Source organism: Pezoporus flaviventris, unplaced genomic scaffold, assembly GCF_033815535.1.
Source record: "Pezoporus flaviventris isolate CSIRO_AGI_PZ_B2104156 unplaced genomic scaffold, CSIRO_AGI_Pfla_v1 ptg000009l, whole genome shotgun sequence".
Lineage (NCBI taxonomy): Eukaryota > Metazoa > Chordata > Aves > Psittaciformes > Psittacidae > Pezoporus > Pezoporus flaviventris.
Genome location: NW_026892557.1, coordinates 5,719,903 through 5,742,371, shown reverse-complemented (window position 1 = coordinate 5,742,371; position 22,469 = coordinate 5,719,903). Strand labels below are relative to the sequence as shown.

The window sequence follows — 22,469 nt, the reverse complement described above, 5'->3', positions numbered from 1 at the left end:
AGGTGGAAGTGTTGCTTCACTTGATCTTCAAAACAGCTGCTATAATAACTGCTTCTAATTAAACAGTCTCCCACTGAAGCTTCAAAGTGCCTTAAACTGATGCATCTTGAGAGAGACAAAGCTAATTCTGGACTGTATGGCTGTAACCAACTGGCAACCACCTGCTTCACATTAACCAGGAAAAAGATCAAGGTGTCATGAGGTACGTTCACATGCCACAGCCATGGAATATACATTTGGTTTTAACGTCTGAAAACATCTCTAAAGGTATGCGCTCTGCGGGGACAGCCACCATGACTTATGGAATCACTCCATTTCACAATACAGATCCCAGATTTAAAAATCAAAAAACACATGCAACTTTTTCATGGAACTTCTTAGTTTCCTAAAGTTGGAATGATCAATATCCAGAAGAAATGTTAAAGAATACAGATACAAAGAAATTAGGAAAGTCTCTTCTACACACTGGATTTCATTAAGCCCCTAGTAAACATCAGGAATGAGATGGAAAACGTCTGCGGAGGTTCATCTTTCTGCTTCCTTGTTTCCAGAATTACAGACTATAAAAATAAACCTGTCATGTGGATTTCTATTCTGAGCAGTGAGTATTCAGTTGCTGAGACAAGAATGATGATAACAATTTTGCATTTTCTGTAAGCTAGTTGGTTTCTGTATTCTTCTAAGACTGAATTACAGATCACTAATGAGAAGCGAGAGTCACTACTGCTTTTGATATAATGGTGTCAGTATTTTATTTTTAGTCATTTTTTTGTGAGGCAGCATACAAAGAAAGATAACATTACTATTAGAACGATGAACTACTTAATTTACTGAGTAACTCTGCAAACTGAATTCCACAGTTCTTTACAGGAAACTCTACAAAGGGATAATGCTTTACCGAGGAACTGCACTGCCAACTTTCTAGACCAGCGATCTTACGTGTGGAGCTCCTGCTCAGGATGGTCTCAGTCCTCTGTGACTCCACCTGGGTTGCACAGTAGGACATTTCTTCACTATGGTTAGAACCAATTTGTTCCTTCACTTCAGTCACAGAATTCACAGGACTGTTGCTGACTTCCTTTTCAGGGACACAGTCACTGAGATTTTGAGTAACCTATTAGAAAATACAGAAAACATATTTTCTACTGTGACTACTCACCTAGCTTGCCGCAGCCCCAATTTTATCAGGCAGCTGCAAATCAGACTTGTGTTTTCTTGCAACTGTTCCACATTATAAATGGAGAAATGTGTTGCACTTCCTGAAAACTGCACATTCTGCTAGACCTCTATCAATAAGCAGATTTAATTTTTGCTGGCTGCCCTAAAAATGTAAATGATATAATGAGAACCATATAATATGGTGTCGGTTAATTCACAATTAACAGAATCAAGATTTTTCTTGTTGAAACACAGGCAGCTCTATGTCAAAACTAAGACTGCTAAACCTATATTTCTGTTTATTACATACCTGCAAGAGATAGAATACAGAAGGAGAACCATGGATACAGTATTTACTTTCACAAATTCTTTATTTGAGCCATGCTTTTAAGGGTAGCATGAGAATCGAACACCATGGTGAGCAACTCCACAGTTTCACTGTACATACTATTCAAGATAGTGCTTCCAGAGGTCAACTCTTTCCTTAGAACTTAAAAATCGGTTAGATTATCAAGCAGAGAATTTTGAAAACTATCTGAACCACTTGCTCTTCAAAAACCAAAGCAATTAGGCTGCACTGATGGAACAAAGATGAAGTGTGTGCATTGCGTTTACAAGAACACATAAGCACCTCATAACAACAACATGTAACCTAGTAGTGATCTTGTCTCCAGTCAAGGGCCTGTGAAACCTATTAATGGGTACTACCTATAAGACACTTGAGGAAAAAGGAACATTCATGACCATGATAGTCATTAACACAGGAATTGCAAGGCATGAGCTCCTACCACAGTGTGTGGGTAGTTGGCTTTGTTTGGATTTTTTTCTTTTTGGTGCTTTTCACCTAAAATTATCTGCTAGATGGAGGAGTACAGCTTTAGGATTCCTCAGTTTCTTGTCAAGTTTGGAACTGATGTGCTGTAGGAACAATAAATAGCAGGTCTAATACCACACATTTTGTCAGCTGTGCACCAAATGCCTGAGTTTTAGTATGTTTCTTCAACAGTCTCTGCTTCATCCCCACACAGGATGTTCCACAAGACACAATATTACAGTCATTTGCATTCATTCCACTATTGGCTTGAGAACTCTTAATTTAATTCTTTTAACATTATTTATTGTTATTGTTTTCAGGTAACAGCCATCAATAGAGAGGGGAATTTTTCTATTAATTTAGGGAAATGCTTTTGAACCTACCATTCTTCCATGATCCGATTCTGCTGATGGTCTTTCTGTATGTCTATCACCTGCTGATGTTCGAACTCTGAATCTCGTTCCCAAAGCTCCACTGTTTGTCAGGCTGATGGTCTGTGAAACTGTCTCTCCCACCACATGGCTACCAAAGTCAATGAGCTCTTTATCTAGTGCCAGCTGTGGTAAGATAAACCATTAATTACTACTGGCCTAGATAGTCAGCAATGTCCATTAAATGAGCATCCACCTTTTCAAGAATAAGACTTCAAAGTTCTTATTTCAAAGAGGGTATCAAACAACAACATGAATTGTGGGTATCCTCCTGCCTTTTTGTAGAAGCCAGTTCATTACAACATCCCGTTAAACTGAGCCACTTCCATTTCAGTCCAGTGTATGACAATGGAAAAAACAGGTTAAATTCTGCTCATAGTAGCAGCTTGCCTAAGTCTTCAGGTAGTTACTCTGGAAGTAGGTCATATTTACATTCCAATTCAACATTGTTACTCTTGTGTTAAAGAAAAATGGTTCTACTAGTACCAAGCTGGGATGCAAGCAGCATTTAACATTATACAGTGACTACATATTAGTTTGTACCAGAAGGTAGGTAGCTAAAAAAGGTTAGGTTAGTGCTATCTGTAGATCCATCTCTTAGCAGTAAGAATATTATGTTCTTTACCTAAAATTCATTATCATACTCTCAGAAGATTGAGATGCTGAAAGAAAGGAGGTCTTATATGCTTTTTATAAATGTTAGAAAAGATAGAAAGATACTGTGTGATTTTTGTCTACATAGGATATTGAAGTTAAAGTACTGCAGGTCTGGGATGGAATTCCCAAAATATCCAAGGAAAAAAACCTCTCATTTCCAGCCACTATTTCTCTTCCCTCCATTCACAACATAACATTGTGTTATCAATTTTCAACAGTCACTTACAATGCATCTTTTGGCTGTACATTTCAGTGGGACAGCGAAAGAACCTTTCTGTGCCATAAACAGGACTTCTCCTTCCAGAGTTTCGTTTATCTAGGAAACAACAACAAAATCCCAACCAAGTATTTTGCAGAGATTTAGCCTGTGTATTCTGATGAAAAATATTTTTATTCATTCTTAAATATTTTTAAATGTATCTGTACAGATTCTACATTTCCACTTTAAAGTCTCCGGTAGCTTTAGCCATGGGATACAAATCTTTTGATCTTGAGCAAGTTTCAAAACATACTCCAGGAACACTTAACTGAAAGGCACTTTTCTAAAACATGCCCTTAGAAAATGCCTTATTAACAATTCAACAGAGCTCCAACATGCATGCAGTTGTCCAAGGACCACCTTTTCTAGCAAGGCATTTTGTTTCCTTGTTAACAGTTAAATTAACAATGTTTTTAATCAGACCAGTGGACTATAGTAGGATTCTCATTGCTGTGTAACTTAGCACTTAGGTGCACTCACCATTGGCTTGAATGTTACCACTACCTCACACGACATTCCCGGAGACATTTTTCCAGGTGGGTCAAAACTATAGAGATAATTAACATAAAACTTCAAATTAGAGCTATGTATGAAACATTGGGCTCCTATTCTGGGAACAATGGCAGATTATTATTTTTTTCCCCCCATTTGCATTAATTACATAGAAAAGTCAGAATGAGTGACAGATTAATGGTGAACTACAGAACCCTGCTGCAACTGTAAAACTGCAAAGGCTGATTCTTCACTGAGGATTCTACTCGGAAAGTCTTAAAGTACTTTTAAAAGGCAAAAATTACTGCCTTCCTGCTACAGACGAAGAGACTCTAGCTAAACAGGTGAAGCTGGGGCTCAGTAATATCATCAACACCTATTTGAACAACTAGGAAGCAGTCTTCTGCCACTACCCATTTTGCGTGTTGCTCTGTAACATCTCCCCTGTCCAAAGAGAACATGAAGGCGGGGGGGGGGGGAACCCAAGCAGGTAGCTGCAAACGATTAAGAGAATGTGCTGCTTGCTGCAAACTGCATCAAGATCATCTTGAATGGAAACTGACATTCGTTTCAGTGCCTCATTCCATCGACTCTGTGATACAAGTAAAATGTCTATCAGGACATTGAGTCAGAATCATGCTGTGAAGGATGGTGGCTTGTGAAAGATTTGCTTTTCCCTAGAAAGAAACTTGGGTCCCCTTTTACCTCTTTGTGCCAACTGAGGCCCTTTCCCCTTTTTTAAAATGGTCTGACTTTTGTGAAAACAGCTCTCTACTTGTTGAGGCTGGCAACCACCACAGGTGTACGCTGCTTTCCACAGGTCAGGGACTGTTCCCTTGCTACCACCAATGACCTGCAGCCCAGGCTCTGTAAACCTCTTGCTTCTCAGCTCTGAGACGCAGTTCTTTTCCTCATCACACAGGAAAAGAATATAGCAATTTAGATGTATTTACTGAAATGTTTCACTTGCTACAGAATTTGGTTACATCTCCTGCTGTGGTACAAAGGTAAAACAAGCAACAGTTAATTTTACTTACTGAACACTGATGAAGTCCTTGAGCCATTCACTGATTCCCACTAGTCTGCAGCAATCAACACTGTAGGATGCATTTATCAAGACTATCTTCTTTTTGTAGACTTGACCAACATCAAAATCCTTGGAATACCAAACATAACAACTGGTGTGAATTACAGAAGTAGCATTTACACATGTAATGACAAAAGCAGTTGCTTTTACCATAGTTGTGCTTCACAGACCTAAATAGCAAAACTAAGTAGTTTATGGGCTGCATCAAAAGGAGTGTGACCAGTAGGTTGAAGGAGGTGATCCTGCCCCTCTACTCTGCTCTCATGAGACCTCACTTGGAGTATTGTGTGCAGTTCTGGTGTCCTCAGTATAAAAAGGACATGGAACTATTGGAACAAGCCCAGAGGAGGGCCACGAGGATGATCAGGGGATGGAAGCACCTCCCATATGAAGACAGGCTGAGAAAGCTGGGGCTGCTCAGCCTGGAGAAGAGAAGGCTGCGTGGAGAACTCACAACAGCCTTCCAGTATCTGAAGGGGGCCTATAAGGATGCTGGGGAGGGACTCTTCATTAGGGTCTGTAGTGATAGGACAAGGGGTAACGGGTTAAATCTTAAACAGGGGAGTTTAGACTGGATATAAGCAGGCAGTTTTTTTACTGTGAGGGTGGTGAAGCACTGGAATTGCCCAAGGAAGTTGTGAATGCTCCATCCCTGGCAGTGTTCAAGGCCAGGTTGGACAGAGCCTTGGGTGACATGGTTTAGCATGAGGCATCCCTGCCCATGGCAGGAGGGTTGTAACTTGATGATCTTAAGGTCCTTTCCAACTCTGTTCTATGATTCTATGATTTAATCTGGCTATGATTTACCTAAGAGATTGCTAAAGAAAAAGGCAAGTACTGTTTCAGGTTTGACTGAAGACCTATGAAAGACAACAAGAAATTATTCTTTTCTTCCTAGTGCAACAGAATTTTGATCAAGATTGTCCTGGTTTAAGCCCAGCCAGCAGCCCAGAACCATGCAGCCGCTTGCTCACTCCTCCCCTTTCCTCCCCCTGCTCCTGGAGGGATGGGAAGGAGAATCGAAAGAATGTAACTCCCACAGGTTGAGATAAGAGCAGTCCAGTAACTAAGGTATAACACAAAACCCCTATTGCTACCACCAATAATAATAATGATAAGGGAAATAACAAGGGAAGAGAACACAACTGCTCACCACTCACCAACCGATACCCATTCCGACCCCAGCAGTGATCTAGCCCTTCTGGGAGCTGTCCCCAGTTTATATACTGGGCATGACATGCTGTGCTATGGAATACCTCTCTGGCTAGTTTGGGTCAGGTGTCCTGTCTCTGCTCCCTCCCGGCTTCCCCTCCTCCGTGGCAGAGCATGAGACTCAGAAAGTCCTTGGTCAGAGTAAACATTACTGAGCAGCAACTAAAAACATTGGTGTTATCAGCGCTGTTGCCAGGCTGAAAGTCAAAAACACAGCACTGCACCAGCTACTAAGAAGGAGAAAAATGACTGCTGCTGCTGAACCCAGGACAAAGACATTGGTGTATATATATATATATATACAGTAGATACACATATCATCTTTAGAGATCCTGTGCAGAATGACCACTAACCTTGAAATGAATGCAGCTCGGTTTGCTATAGAAAGCACATCCTTTATGTTCATGACAAGAAGCTATTTGCTTGTGAAAAATTCCAGTTGGGAATTCCTCCTTTTTTTTCTGAGAAATTCCTTTTTTCACTACCCTTGTAGCCAGTTGCTTTAGATCCATTTCTTCTTGAGGTATCTAATAAGGAACATCCGTAAAAACCACCATTATGGTCAGGAAGTGTGATCAGTTTGTGTTCACATACCTCCAAACTAAAACTGAAGTATCGTTCTCTCTTTAAGAGAACAAATGCTATAAGAATAGTATCCAATAGTCATTATATCTGAATCTGTGCATGTATGTGCTAATTTCAAGTCTTCATTTTAACTGTGAAATAGATAATTACTGGTTTTAAGTAAGGTTCCAAAGCAGCACTTGCCAGTGTCATTAATTCAGGTGGCCTCAACTGCTGGAGAGGCAAATGAAGCTTTTCTAATCTATCAGGATACTTTTATGTATACCATCAAAATTTTGTAAGGACTAAGTTCACAAGGAGTCAATTACAAAAGTATCTCATCCACTTTTTTTCCCTTTTCTATTTCTTATAAGAAATATCATAGTATTTACCTTGTGCAAGTCACATTCCTGACTCCAAAGTCCTGGGAACTCTGGCTGTACTAGGATCTTGTCCCTATCTTCCTCATCTTCACCACTTTCACTGAACATGCTGTGGGGTATTTCTGCAGAAATCTCTCCTACAGAAGCACTTCTCTCACCAGCCAAGGAAGTAGCTGATGCTCCAGCTGAATGTTTGCAGGCCTTCTCGATGTACTGCCATGTCTTCATTCTCCATGGGAAAGGGTCCTCAGGTTTACAGCCACCCTTTGTTGCCTTAGTGCAGGACTGGCTCTTTCTCCGCTTGTGAATAGAAGCTTTTTCTTGCAGAATTTGAGAAACAATCTCAATTTTTCTTGATTTTTGCTGTTCTCTAAAAGCTCTGTAATCCAATGTTGAAAGAAATACTAAACCAACTGTGGTTGTTTACTAATAGTAACTACAGTCCAGTTTCTTTTGAGCCTTTAGAAAGTCTTTAAATTGGGTGCAGTGGCAATTTGTGTCAAGACATAAGGTAATTTGAAGGCTATTTTTACATTTTTATGGACTAAAAAGTTACTTCCTTTTGCATATAATTCACAAATATATATTGAGGCTGAAATAGAGAACACTAAGAATATCCCTTCACAGAAAGGGAGAAAGGCAGAGCCTTGGGAGAACTACCTAAGCAGTTCCTCAGCAGATTAGCAGGACAGTAGATGAAATTAGAGAAGATCTGCTGTGAGAAACATGACACAACTAACAATAAAACTAACAAACTGTCATCTTCCCTGGCCTGCAAAGGGAATCAAGAAAGGGGAGAAAGGAAGCAAGGTGGAAAGGACTGAACATAGAGTTGGATATTTCCAGCAGCTCTCTACAAACTGATATGATTCTTTTATTAACATGAATTTTAGAACATATTTAGGGATGGCAGAAGTGGTGGTACGCAGCTATTAAGAGCTAAGCTTTATTTAATCAAAACTTAAGACTTACTGAATCTTTACTTACTGAATTTCTATCACTTGCTACAGATTACTGCACTTGTAGGCTATCCAGCATGCAGAAACATACACTTCAGCCACCCTGTTTGGTATTTTAGCTCAAATTCTTCATCTTAAGTGGTTAAAAACAATAATTAAGGTGAGATACAGGTACATTCCTATCAACTTTGCTACAAAGGCAGAAGAGTAATTTCAATCAGAAAAAGCACAAAGGAGAGTACAGTTACTTCAGGCATCCAGTTTAGGTTCATTGATTTTCCCTCCTGGAGTAGTTTATCTTCTTTGTACTACTCACAGAATGTTGGCTCCTAACTATAGTTTTCTGAATAATACACCTAAGCTCAAAGTTTAAATCACTTTAAAACCGACTCTGCAAATATCACACATACAGCGCATGAGTTCACTCCCTTGAGACAGCATCCTAGATGTTCATGTTTTCAGAATGTGGCTAAGAGCTCCAACATATTCCTGCATGAGCATCAGTAAGTAGCTGAAACTTTTGATACAGATATGAATACTTACTGTTTCTCTTCTTCATGTTTTAGCAGTTGTTTACGAAGAAAAATTTCCTTGGCAACATTGCCTTCTTCTGCTAGAATAGCTTCCCTCATTTTCATCTCCTGCTTCTCTGCCTCTAAGGCCTTTGCTTTGTTCCAAGCCCGGAGAGCTTGGAGTTTTTCCTATGAAGCCATAGAAACCAGTTACATAGTTGAGTCGCATGCTAAAGAATATATAACAGAGAATCTAGTGTTGGTGCCCTTACCCAAGTATAAATTGTGGTAGATTTCTGTGAAGTAGAACTTACTGTTTTTAACATACACAGCAGTCATGGTGTGCTGAGATGCAGAAAGCTCTAATGAGGTCAGGGCTACTTCCATACCCTTCTAGCCTGTCCTTGAAATGCTACTCAAGGAAGCAATGTGAAAAGATACAGTTCTAATCAAAATGGTATTAAATTAAGATCATTCACTCTGATTCTACAGAACATAAGTAGAAAAGCAAAGCAGAATAGCTCAGAAATTCTTAATTCACATTATTGAATTTAAGTAACTGTTTTGCTTCCATATGTTTTCTCTGTATGAAGCATTTCCACATTGGGATCCAAATAGCTGAAAATGCTTCTGGCTGAGTTTTCAGAGACCTTATTTGCAGTATGTATCATTTGCAAAGGAGCTACCCTACCAGAACCATTATACTGTTGACAGAATAAACTCCCCAAGTACAAGTGTCAAAATCTGCCCATGCAAATCTAACACCATTACTCCCACAGTTAAATTCTCCACATTTGGAGGAGATTTGGTTGGTGATCTGACAGCATCACACAACAATTCTGACAAGAATACTGAAATTACTTGCATTAAACCCTAACAGTCTAAGAAGTCAATCTCTTCATTCCCTAAGCCATGGCAGCAGCAGTACCCTATTGGAAGTTAGGCTGGTTTTCAGGGAAAGCACAGCTTGTATCCTTCTCTCCATATGCTCCCGAGTTTTTACTTCTTCCTTTGCATTTTTTTCACGAATTCTGTAAGCAAAGTAAAATCTTTCAGGCTCATATCCTGGAAAGCTTTTAGTATTAGAATGTTTAACCTGACAAGTAGTAATTGTCAATGTCACCAAACATTCTTCCTGTAAGCCTCTGTGTTTACTATGCTGCTGGGTGTGGGTAAAGTGGAACAGTTGGAAGACTCTTCTATATTCGGTACCGCTCAAGCTCCAAGTGCCAACAGGCTTTCAACTAGTTTGCTCAACAACTTTTTTTGTAAATTTTGAATACGAAGAATGTGTTCCACATGATGACATATGTCTAGTTACTAAAATAAAGTAAGAACTCAGGTTTTGCTCATATAGCCAATATTGAAACAATTACATAGTGAACTTTATACAAGCCAATTACTTGTACGCACAGTAAAAATAAACCCTAGAAACTCTCTGAACTCTTAAAGATAGCAATATGTGGCCACAGATCAAGCCTGAGATACTGCAGCTAATATAATGGTAAACTAGAAAGAGGGTGTGTGTATACACATATATATATACGTTTCAAATTATTATTAATGCCTATAAATAGTCAGACCCTTCTGCATCTCAAAGAGACGGTCCCTTCAGCTACAAGGAATCTGAAGCTTGTCTCAGGATAGTGAGTGGATTTTTTTCTTTCCAAGTCTCTACCTGCCATGTAAGATTTGACTGCTTCATAGCACTGGTACTGTGGCAGATTTCCAAGTGTAACATAAGATACACCTAGCAGAAAAATGAATATTTTCCAAAGACTAAAGTATTGTACACCAGAGGATGTACAATGACAGAAAAGCAGTGAACAATAACCTTGCCATGCTCTTTCTCAGGAAGCAAAATGCTTTTTCATGGTTCCTTTTGGCATCTTCAAGTATTTTTTTACGCTTTTCTTCATATTCTTTCTGGGCTTCCTTCTCTTTTCTACAAAACACAGGCAAACCAACAGTTGCACAGGAGTAAGTAAACCTTGATTTTAACACAATGACATCTAAGGGTGAGGTTGGGGAGTTTATTAATATGTGCTGGAGGACATTAGTCTCTGCCTTTCCCCTGTACAATTTCTTGTTTTCACAAAACCCACAGCCAAATTAATAAGGGGTGTCACAGTGCCTGCTTTCTTTTCAAGAAATCTCAGTGAACTTGATCATCAGTTCAGAAGATCCCAGCAGCCAACAGAAATGCAGACGCACACAGTCAGTCTGATCTAATAAACTTCATTTCCTTCAACAAAAAGCTTTCATAGTTTGTCTTTAGCACATTTATTTCCATAGCTCAGAAGTCTTTACCTGCACAACTGCAAGACTGTGGGCAATTCTTAATTTAATTCCATTTCCTCATAAAATGTTCCTGAAGCAACACCCAGCTAAGAAACACAATACCACTAGTATTTGAATTAACTAATCTTCTCAACACCTGAAATAGTGAATTGACTAAAAATAATGCAGAGAAAGGACGCAGAGTCTGTCTTCTAGGCACTTACTTCGCTCTAGACTGTTGATTTTTTTCTGCTTGCAGTGCTGCTATTTTTGCCTCCCAAATCTGCACTTCTGCTTGGTCTTGGTATTTCATCTCTAGCTCCTCCTCATCTTTTTTAAGTCGTTCATAGAGAGTTTCATATTTTCCCTGCTCAGTTTCTATGCGCCACATTCCAAGCCTTTAAAACAAAGTGTGAGTTGTTTCCACTGAAATGCTGACTTTTTTCCACTTACTTCAGGCTCCTGAGTAAGTAAAGGCCAGAGAGAATGAAAATCTAGCCATGTTTTATTTTGTCTTTTTCAATTATATTGTAAATCATACCCTGTTACTGACACAGGTATTGTACCTTTCAGACCAATGCTGCTATCTAATATTATATTTAAAGACACTAAAAATATCAGTCAAAAAAAAGAGGTAAAAAAAAAGTTCAAGGTTCTGTTTTCCAAATTCACATTAGAAAATTAGAAAAATTAGGAAAATAGCTTTTTCTCCAACAGTAAACAACTCCAGGGACAGGCCATAGCTTTTATTCTATGCTTTACTGAAGGAATTGAGATATGATAGTGATAGACATAAACAGATTAATAGAGTTATTCCTAATCACACAATAAAGAGCTCAAGCATTTTAAAGCTATAATACAATGCTACAGCAGAACACTCTGCATTCTGGTTAACCACTTGGTTAAGGACATCTATAAGCTGGTCCTTGTGTTCCTCCTTTGATGTAGGGGCATTAGTAGTGTCATCTCTGGTGTCGAAATATAAACACACTCTCCTGTTGCCTTCTGCAACTTATTCTATATAAGTAATTTAGTATGTGCAGCTAAAAGGGAATATTAGCTTAGCATAAACATACATAGGACCACTACAATGTCTCCATCATTCTCAATTTCAATCTTTTTCCTTATGCCCTATAAAGGAAGTATTTATGCTCAGAAATCAGTACCACAAGCAGGTTTGCTTTAGTCCAGCTTAGTTTCCATTTAAAATGGTTTAGGTCCACATTTTATGCATAACCCTAAATAAAATGAAAACTTCATTTATGTGTGCAAAACCAACTCAGGGACTAAGCCACAGCAACCAAATTTCTAAGCAATGGACTCTTCATGCTACAAATTGCTCTCCAGGTCCTTTGTCTCGCAGCCAAACTCACATGACCTCAAATGATGTAGCTCAACATTTACAAACAACTCCTGTAGTGATTAACTTTTGAATTTTTAATAGATTCAAAAGTTAATCACTACAGTACTGTTTAATATGCTGCTTAATACAGCATCTGAAGAACATAATAAAGATTAACTCCCATCACATTGTCTCCTCATGCCCTCACTTACGTGTCATCCTTTATTGTCAAAGCAATTTTCAACTCCAAATCTTTCTCTTGCTCCAGTTCAGTGCACAGTCGCCTGTGCACTGCCCAAAGGCGGGACAAGGCTGCACTGTTAACATTAAAAAGAAACGATCAGCAAGAAACTGGAACTAATAAAGGTTAAAAATTAATACACCCCTCTCCCAAGATCAGCAACAATGGAAAATAGCTTTAAGGCTGAGATTTATGTATTAGAATTCCTCTAATTTATGCAGTCTTTTATTTTGCCTTCCAAGCATCTGTTCTTCATTCAAAAGTGAAGCGTTCTATAAACCATTATACGTTGGTTGAAATAGAATCATAGAATCATAAAATAGTTAGGGTTGGAAAGGACCTTAAGATCATCTAGTTCCAAGGCCCCTGCCAAGGGCAGGGACACCTCACACTAAACCATGTCACCCAAGGCCTCGTCCAACCTGGTCTTGAACACTGCCAGGGATGGAGCATTCACAACTTCTCTGGGCAACCTATTCCAGTGCCTCACCACCTTAACAGGAAAGAATTTCCTACTTATATCCAACCTAAACTTCCCCTGTTTAAGTTTTAACCTGTTACCCCTTGTCCTATCACTACAGTCCCCAATGAAGAGTACCTCCCCAGGATCCCTATAGGCCCCATTCAGATACTGGAAGGCTGCTATGAGGTCTCCACGCAGCCTTCTCTTCTCCAGGCTGAACAGCCCCAACTTCCTCAGCCTGTCTTCATACAGGAGGTGCTCCAGTCCCCTGATCATCCTCGTGGCCCTTCTCTGGACTTGCTCCAACAGTTCCATGTCCTTTTTATGTTGAGGACACCAGAACTGCACACAATACTCCAGGTGAGGTCTCACAAGAGCAGAGTAAAGGGGCAGGATCACATCACCTCCTTTGACCTGCTGGTCATGCTCCTTTTGATGCGGCTCAGGATACGGTTGGCTTTCTGGGCTGCAAGCGCACACTGCTGGCTCATGTTCATTTTCTCATCAACCAACACCCCCAAGTCCTTCTCCACAGGGCTGCTCTGAATCTCTTCTCTGCCCAACCTGTAGCTGTGCCTGGGATTGCTCCGACCCACGTGTAGGACCTTGCACTTGGCATGGTAAACTTCATAAGGTTGGCATCAGCCCACCTCACAAGCGTGTCAAGGTCCCTTTGGATGGCATTCCTTCCCTCCAGCGTATCAACCAAACCACACAGCTTGGTGTCATTGGCAAACTTGCTGAGGCCGCGCTCAATGTACAGAGGAGGACTGATTTCAAAAGCACGGACCTGTAACTTAATATGACTATTAATTTCTCACTAGTAAAAGTACTAGTATTAATGAAAATAAGTTCAGGTGAACCTGGAAAACTCTGTATGATTTTGCTTTTAAAAAGGTATTACAATATTACATGCATTCCACTTACAATGGCAGCATTGTCACACAGTTGTTTATCATCCTTGGTGGTCTCTATCCAGGAAAACCAGTAGACAGCGTACTACATAATCAACAGTGAACTATGTTCAACATAAACTCCCTTCCTCTAAATTAACATTGAAAACTGATCTTCTACCTGAACTTACTACTCGAACTTCAGAATTTTTGTACTGGGCATCAGTAATGCTAATGGTAGCTGGTATTTTCTTTATTGCTAAAACATGATGCCTTTGAGCTGCATAAGCTAGAAACGTATTAAGACTTTTTACTCAACTATTCACTTGCTAAATGTAATAGATTGTGAGAACTGTTATTTTTCTGCATGTCTAGACTTCACAATTTGACCCATCATAAGCATAGCATAAGAACTACAATGCTTATCTGTCTTTGCTAGTAGTTGTTACTGTCTCTGAACAGGGAGTACCAGCACCCATCAAGAAGTTCATTAGCATTCAACTAATCATTTTTCTTTAAGCAGCTATTCCATTTTGGTAGCTAACCCACCTTTATAATTCTATCATTCACCAATATACTAACTTGAAGATTAACACAGGTCATGAAATGCAGCTGCGAAGTTTTTTCACAATACACTGGTGCCTGGTACACAAGCCACCCACTTCTTTCTATTTAAACCAAATGTGAAGAGCACAGTGAATCGCCTCCCACTTTACAGCACAAGTGTCTCAGCACAGCTCCTGTATGCAGAACTACTCCTGAGAGGCATTCATGCATTTCACAACATCAGACACACAAACCAACCAAAGAAATGGCAGATATATATATGAATCCTGATTGGAATAATTACGAGAAGCAAAACCATGACCACTGAAATTGCCATTGCGCATTGGTGTTGGTTCATCACATTGAACAGAAGTGATTGTGACCCTGATAAATGTTAATTGACAGGAGTGGGTAAATAACCTCTTGTTTTTATATTTTAAAATATATGCCTCTTTCCTATCCATTCTTATTTTTTTCTGCATTGAATTACCTGACAGAATATTACCTCTAGCCCAGAAAGCTTAGAGATTAACAATCCCCAAGCCAATGCACCATTATTCATTAACTACATACAGATAAGCCTAGTGAATGCCTGTAATCTTCGGTATCCAGAAATACTCTCTACCTACATGTTGCCAGCCTCCTCCTCTTTCTCAATTTCAGTGCCTACATAATCCAGATGCTTTGCTAGCATCTTGATCCGCAGTTGACAGGTACTCAGTTTGTCTCTGCAAGAAACAAATGGATTATTCGTATTTTGCAAATTCTTTACTCTTCCTGATGAAACTCTTCATTGTGGAAGAAGATTCACACCTAGGATTCCTTCAAGTCCCCAACTCCCCACAATTTTTCTTTTAAGATCTTACTCTGAGGTTCTTCAGAAGTCCTTGTTAACATCAAACATTTTCTCCAAAAGTCCCGAAAAATGTAACAAGAGTTTTTTCTGACTTCATCCATATTCAGATATTACCAAAAAAGACAACAGCATAAACAGCATCTTCTTACATCAGCCTTCTTCAGGTATATTTGTTACTAAAGAATATCTTTGTGACCTTAACAGAGAAAACCACTCATTTTTGAGTGCTTAAAGTATCTTCACTGATTCTAATGCATCATTTCCATCACAATTAAGAAAATGTTTACAATTAATTTTCCACTTGATGTTTCCAGCCGACTGTTGAACCAGCACGATTGTGCATACATCTAATTCACATCAAATTCTCCCAGACCAAACACCTCCTCTTCAACATTTACTTCTGTATTTAATTTTTTCAAGTACATAATTAAATTTTATCCTTGATCCTTAATTCATTACAAGGGGTTGGGATATATTGAATATATTATATTAACCAAGTGTTTGCATCACATTACTGTCCTGAAAAGAATCTATAAACTCTAATATTTTTAAGAGATGCAGTATCCCAGTACTGGATGGCGATTTATGCTGATGGATTATGTTTACTTAAACACTAACCTGTGTTTTTGGACCTCGAGTTCCTTTTTTCTGGCTATGTCATTGAGCTCTTTTAGGTTCCTCTGTAAGCGCAATAAGCAGATTCTATCTTTATGCTTCATGGCCTGAATATTATTAATGTCACCCAGATTTTGTTTCAAGCTTTCCCTTTGAATTGAAGCACATGAAAATATAAGAAATGGAAAAGTTACATGAAGTTTGTACATCATCCACTTACATATTTGAGGGTTGTTTTCTGTTTTACTCTTGTGCTAGCAGAACAGTCACAAATATGACCAGTATAAATAAGGAAAAAAACAAACATAATCTGTACAAGTTTACCTAAATGCACTTAACCTGAGATTTTTAGACTTGGGTATCTAATGTTGGACATTTTAGACCCACAGTTAATGTATTAATTATATGTCTCAGCTTTGAAATGCCTGTGGCTCCTCTTGATTATAGCTGGGGTTTAGAGATTCTACTTTTCCTGAATAATACTTTAACACTTTAGAGGGAACATGCTAAACTATTTTAAAACATTATATACAGCTGATGGGTTTGTGGGGTGAGCTAATCTCTCTTACCATTTCGGTTTGCTTAAACATATACCAAGAAGAGGTCTGAAGGTTTGGGGATTTTTACATCATTTTGATGTATTTGAATTTCTCTGTTGATAATGGTAAGACCACCAACATTTACTGGCAGTAGGTATATGTGCTACACAACTTCCCACATACACATATTAATAACCATTATTGGAAACTTTCATCATGCCAGGTCATTCCAGAACAGCAATTAACAGTCTTGTCAAGGCAAGCCAAAACATGGACTCATATTTGTGAGGACAGAAGCAACTACTTAAGGCCACGTTCAAACCACTAAATTCCTGTTCATTCACAACCTCTGTTATATGTCAGTTTATTACTTCAGGAATAAATCCTCTGTATCACCTACTTATAAAAATCAGTGTAGTACTAATCTGTCATCGTGCCAATTCTGTGCTAATTGACTTTACACAGTGGTACAAAACTTTTTGTACCACTGAGAAAAATTAAGAAAAACGACAATGCAGCACTTCAGCAGCCCAGCTTGTCTTCTTCCAGCAGCTCCTAATGTTCTACAAAAGCACAGAGGAATACAAACCAAACACTATGCATCACTGCAAAGAGCTGGATGGGTTTTAAAAGTGTAAACACTGATTAGTGTAATACTCCTTTGAGGAAAGCTAATTAGCTCACATTAACGTGGTGCAATCATTGTGTTCTATGTACATACCTACAACAGCTTCAGATTATAAATGTCTTAATCTTACTCAGCTCATTGTTTTAATAGCAATCATCAACTTTTTTTTTTTGTGGAGAGGTCTGTATAGCCTATGACTAATCGAACAACAGACGTACAGCTGAATTAACCAGGTAAGTTAACACTTTAAAGGAAGTTCTGTTAGAAACGGTAACAAGTTATTTACATGCTAGAACCAGGTTTGTCTCCAACTCGTTCAGAGGTGTCCTTGTTTCCCATCTTGCCATCACCAGTCAACTCTTCTTCAACCTTGGATTCTAATAGATATTAAAACAAGTACTTAAAATATTAAAATAATTTATTTTGGTGAGCTAGCAAAATAATTCCTCATTTTCACCTTTCCACCATTCTTCCACATTATAGAGCTGACCAGCTTTGTCTTCTTTTGCTTCCTCTTCCAGAAATGGTAGAGAAGATTTTTGCTCTTCTACCTCACTGTAACTGCTCTCATTATCTTCCATACTGGTAGTCCTTTCAAATCAACCAGGCTGAGAAAGAAAAGAACTCATACTTTATAGATATATAATCTCTAGGAACTCATAGTAGTGGTGACTATCCCTTGAGATGATTTAATAGCATTAATTACTTAATGCATGTGAAAGAACTGGATACAAGCACAAACCTTTGTACCAGTCCCACATTATGAGTATCCACTTCAATAGATCTCTTATAGAGAAGCAAGGACACTGCTGTTTTAGTTCTTGGATTTTATAATTATCAGTTCAATAACAAAACAAACCTGAATGTATTTTATCCACTTAGCAACCACATTACTCAGAATGGTTACGGAACAACTCCGATTGCTCTTGTATCCTATGCAGCCATCCACTGTTAGGTAAACCATTCTCAAATAGTGATAAAATTTATTAGAATTCAGCAAATTCTATATATCATCTAGAATGAGTTATTACCACATCGTTGAGCATTTCATTAAGATCTTTTACTAATACAGAGGCTTGTACATCTGATTGATTTTAATGAAGGTGGTGGCTCAGCTTTGAGTGCATTTCTGTGAATCCTTTTGCAGAATTCAAAACATGAACTAGAAGAGAGGATCTATTTTATCCTGTTTGGCACAGAGAAAACACTCCATGGACTCTGAAGTACAGGGTAGGCTAAATTGTAAGAACCACCTTAAAGCCAAGACAGAATTCCTGCAACAGGCTACAGTTAAGCATGCCAGCGGCGCTAAAAAGTAACACAAACATAAAACAACCTGCCAATGCGCCAGCAGCAGCCAGAATACTTTCTGCTGAACTGCACTGTCAGGTAGCACGAGTCCAACACCGACACAACAGAGCTGTGGGTAAATTAAAAATGTACAGCATGGCGCGAGGCCCGAAGGCCTTCCGCAAGGAAACCCCTGGCCAGCGACAGATGCCAAGACACCATCCCGACACGGGATCCCCACTGTCAGGCAGCGGCACCCCACACAAGGGACACCCCACACCTTCTGTGGCAACGCCCGCCCTCACCTCAGAACCTCAAATCTTGTCCCCACAGCCACTCAGCTCCACTGCCGCGCTTGACGACCGTTAGCGCCGCTACCACGGCAACGGAGCAAACCACCGCAGACAGTAGCAGGGGCGCCGGGGGGAGCGCGTCTCCTGCAGCCGCTGCTGGAGGGCGGAGCTGCTTGCCTGGAACCCCCTCGGCATTCGCGGTGGTGGTGCGCGCCGGCGGGGCCCTCCTGACAGAGCGCGAGACCAGCTCCCCACAGCGAGTTCCCGCCTCTAAGATTGCCCTTTCCTAAACCCGCAGAGCGCAGGGCGGAATGCACGGGTTTAATCAAACCAATGAATACAGAGATTTGAAACAGCTGAACAGTTAGTCAGGGGTTTCTTGCTTGACGATGATTTTACTTTCAGTAGTGTAAGTTAAAATATGAGCCACTGCAACACACAGCATCTTTCCCGTTTGGACTGGCAAGTGTTCTCGTACATTTCTGTGAGCTTTAACACGTGCTCCCATAGGATGACTGGCACTTCAGAGATCCGAGAGCATTAACGCTTCTGGTGGCATTGATGCAAGTTACCACACAGGTGAGCAACTGTGCCAGGGGCACTGCCCAGTCTGTCTTGAGCACCAGTTCAGGTGATGTTAGGTAAATTTAATGAGGTTTTTTCAGCTTAGTGTTCATTCTACATGCATTTATAAATTTTAAGCAAGTTGGTGGCATTATAATTAGAAATAATCTTTAGCGAATTTGCCTGACTTTATAAAGATTTGAGGTTGGAGTACACACACTTTAGAATACTGAAAAGTTCCGAGTTTCAATCCAGAATGAAGCTGTCTCAAATGTCTTCTCTGAAGTAAGCCTGGACTATTCTGACAATAGTATGTCACCATTAGTTACTAATTAAAGTTTATAGCAAAAAGCCTATGTACTGATCATGGTGCCCATTTGTAATGTCACATTCTGAATGCTTCCTTTAGCTTCAGCAGAAACTGCTGGGTCTGAGGTTCCTTGTAACATCTTAATACACTATAAGTATACATAAAATCACTAAATTTTAAATTATTTAGATGATGTTTTGGTATTTTTCACAACAAAGCCAAATATCTATATTTAACATGTGTCTCGGTTGGAATACTTTGTTCCTCAGAAGAATCTTCTGTTCACTGCTGTGTGTTTGGTTACCAGATTTTAGCTCTTCATTGGTAATAACTAGGTTCCTTTTCTATTTCTTGTATTACCTTGACAGTTAAGGGACAGTGCAGTTCAATTCAGAGCAAAGCAGATTCTTGTCCCTTTACTGCTGGCACTAGGCCTAAATGGCATGCTAGAGAAATTCAGGTGTTCAAAGATTCAAAGTAATTCTATCATTAAACCAATGGGACATCAGTCTTTTAGCAAAGCTCTGTACCTAAATACATACTGGTCTGTACACAGAGACAGAAGGCATCCTCAGATGTATTTAACTGAAAATGCTCTGTCGTCGTTTAAACCCTAGCCAGACAGCTTGTTCACTCACTCCCAGTGAGTGGTGCTGGGCTGGAAGCAATCGAGCCCCACCCACCCACCCATCCACGCCAGGGGGTCTCCCCTTCCCCACTCCCGAAGGGATGGGGAGGAGGATCGAAAGAGTGCAACTCCCACGGATTGAGACAAGAACAGTCCAGCAACCAATATACAACACAAATCACCACCGCTACCAAGAACAACAACAATGATAAGAGAAAATAACAAGGGAAGAGAATACAATACCACCCGCCAAGAAATGAGTGGGACTCAGAAGCCCGTGTCCTTCCAGGTAACACCCCCCCGGGCATGACGTGTTGTAGTATGGAATACCCCTTTGGCTAGCCTGGGTCAGGTGTCCTGTCTCTGCTCCCTCCCTGCTTCCCCTCCTCCCTGGCAGAGCATGAGCCTCACAAAGTCCTTGGTTAGGGTAAACATTACTTAGGAACAACTGAAAACATCAGTATTATCAGCACTGTTCCCAGGCTGAAGTCAAAACACAGTGCTGCACCAGCTACCAAGAAGGAGAAAAACTGACCACTACTGCTAAACCCAGGACATGCTCCTAAATGTAAAGAATTGTTTCTGTAGTTTTTTATAGATGCTCGGAGAAGTAAAGTCTGGTTTTTCAGTACCATGCACATGCTGCTAACCTAAGTATTTATTTCCACTGGCACCCACAGTATAGAGCATATATTACTCACAGTGACCAATTCATTGTCCCACACTTATACTATAGGTCTTAATTCTTTAGAAATACTTAGACATTCTTAGGTCTATGGATGGTGGAATCTTGATTTTATGGAATCTATTCATATTACATAAAACAAATTACATACAGACATTTGCAGGATTAAAGCTACAAAATGTAGGCTAAAAATACGCAGTGATTAGCTGTATAGCTCTCTCTGCTGATCTAGAACAGATATAATGCTAGTTAACTCTGGACCTCCCAGTTCTCACACTCCAATAGTCAGAACATAAAAGATCCAAACATGTCTTTTTCCCCTCAAGAAAACACTTGTTAAGAACACCTGATAATATCACTGATGTTCAGTTTCTTGTGATATTTTTATTCATGGTATTTATTCAATCCCAGTTTACAACTGTTTGGATGATTTTCATAACAACAACAAAATATGATAACTAGTTTTAGCAATAAATAAATGAGTTTAACCTTTAAGGTTTCTAAAACACTAACCAGTGCTCGAGTCAAAAAAGAATAGCTGATTTGCACCTTTGCTGTAAACCACAATGGATTATGGGCACTGCCAGAGACAGCTTTGGGAGATGATTAGAAATTGAGTTGCCGTTCTTTAGGAAGTGTAGATGTAGTAGTCACTCTGAAGAGGAACAAAGTTCAAATTGTTAATCCAACTGAATTCAGGTATACCACATGTTTTGTTACTGTAGTTTTACAACAGTCCCAATCAGCAGGAGTCATTTCAGAGTGCACACTACCAGATACATCTGACTACATGATCTCCTGGCCACTGGCCATTACTTTGTGGGAGTGAATAATTTGTCACTAGAGAAAGGCAATCTAGATTTTTATTTCCCATATAGATGTGAGAAGAAAGTATCTGCAGTTCTTCTGAATATGCTAAATTAGTTCTTATCTCCCAATCCACAACTTGCAGCTGTCAACTGAAGTCAGTGACTCTACTCCAGCTTTAAGCTCCACATGTACAAAAACACTTTGGCTGCTCTTATGGATTTTGTAGGCACTGACCACCAGTGATACATCTCTGAGAAACTGGGTAACAGAGCAAACAGGTATAAATCAAAATCCTACTCTTTTCTTACTGTGAATTAAATTTAGAGTCATTTCAGTGCCATTCCTTTAGTACCACTTCATGATCAATTTGAAACTTAGTAGAACTGGACAGTTCAGTTTGCTCTGTGTCTGTGCACTGTGCTTCTGCAGGCAGTTGGTATTTCTTTTCTGACTGTTTCCAAGGTGATAGTAGCTCATATATGGAGCTTTCCAGCTTTTAGGCAGGAAGGCATGCCAATAATGGAATCTTAACTTCTGCAGTATGGTTCATATTGAATTACATAAACCAATTTCTCTGGCCCTGTTCTATGATATGGATCAACACCAGCCTGTAAACAATGGCAAAAACATGGGCAAGCATCTTACCAACAGGTCATCCTTACAGATGTAGTAAGAAAGAACGAGGGGCACTTGCTACCAGAGGACTCCACTGAGGAATGACCTGCAATGGCATCTGCTGGGAGCACACCTCTGAGAGCAACACCACTGGAGTAAGACAGTCACCTCCAGTCCTGGAATGAGCCCTGGCACAGGGGCAAATTGGGGAATTTCATCCCAAATCTGTTGCACAAAGAAAAAGAAGGCAAAGTGCCTGGTCGCATTGCACTCCATAATTGTCAGACAAATGTGTGCAGACTGAGGGAGGAACCAGGTGTTCTACAGAACATTTGGAAGCATG

The 22,469-nt window shown here is 39.7% G+C and overlaps 1 protein-coding gene and 1 long non-coding RNA gene across 12 annotated transcripts in view; one reads left to right on the top strand and one right to left on the bottom strand.

Moving 5' to 3' along the window:
• The window catches only part of CFAP74 (cilia and flagella associated protein 74), a 52,120-nt gene that overhangs the window by 22,171 nt on the left and 7,480 nt on the right, over window positions 1–22,469 (bottom strand). For 8 of the 9 annotated variants that reach the window (XR_009742868.1, XM_061450442.1, XM_061450443.1 and 5 more), the window contains exons 2-17: window positions 17,389–17,539; window positions 17,218–17,308; window positions 15,768–15,914; window positions 14,923–15,021; window positions 12,363–12,467; window positions 11,033–11,206; window positions 10,363–10,473; window positions 9,457–9,559; window positions 8,560–8,717; window positions 7,067–7,436; window positions 6,464–6,637; window positions 4,849–4,967; window positions 3,800–3,866; window positions 3,287–3,376; window positions 2,356–2,529; window positions 940–1,114 (exon numbers count right to left, since the gene is read on the bottom strand). Coding sequence is in view for 8 of the 9 variants with exons in the window: in XM_061450442.1 (XP_061306426.1) it covers window positions 940–1,114; window positions 2,356–2,529; window positions 3,287–3,376; window positions 3,800–3,866; window positions 4,849–4,967; window positions 6,464–6,637; window positions 7,067–7,436; window positions 8,560–8,717; window positions 9,457–9,559; window positions 10,363–10,473; window positions 11,033–11,206; window positions 12,363–12,467; window positions 14,923–15,021; window positions 15,768–15,914; window positions 17,218–17,308; window positions 17,389–17,512 (2,281 nt within the window). In the remaining variant the exon portion in view is untranslated. The remainder of the gene's footprint in view (window positions 1–939; window positions 1,115–2,355; window positions 2,530–3,286; window positions 3,377–3,799; window positions 3,867–4,848; window positions 4,968–6,463; window positions 6,638–7,066; window positions 7,437–8,559; window positions 8,718–9,456; window positions 9,560–10,362; window positions 10,474–11,032; window positions 11,207–12,362; window positions 12,468–14,922; window positions 15,022–15,767; window positions 15,915–17,217; window positions 17,309–17,388; window positions 17,540–22,469) is intronic. The other variant, XM_061450445.1, reaches the window with a different exon arrangement.
• On the top strand, window positions 97–17,735 carry LOC133267820 (uncharacterized). Of its 3 annotated transcripts, none has more exons than XR_009742878.1 (2): window positions 97–202; window positions 17,453–17,735. It is a non-coding gene; the product is annotated as an uncharacterized LOC133267820 (long non-coding RNA). The 3 variants fall into 3 exon arrangements; XR_009742879.1 differs by lacking the exon at window positions 97–202 and adding an exon at window positions 2,007–2,098; XR_009742877.1 differs by lacking the exon at window positions 97–202 and adding an exon at window positions 8,408–8,519.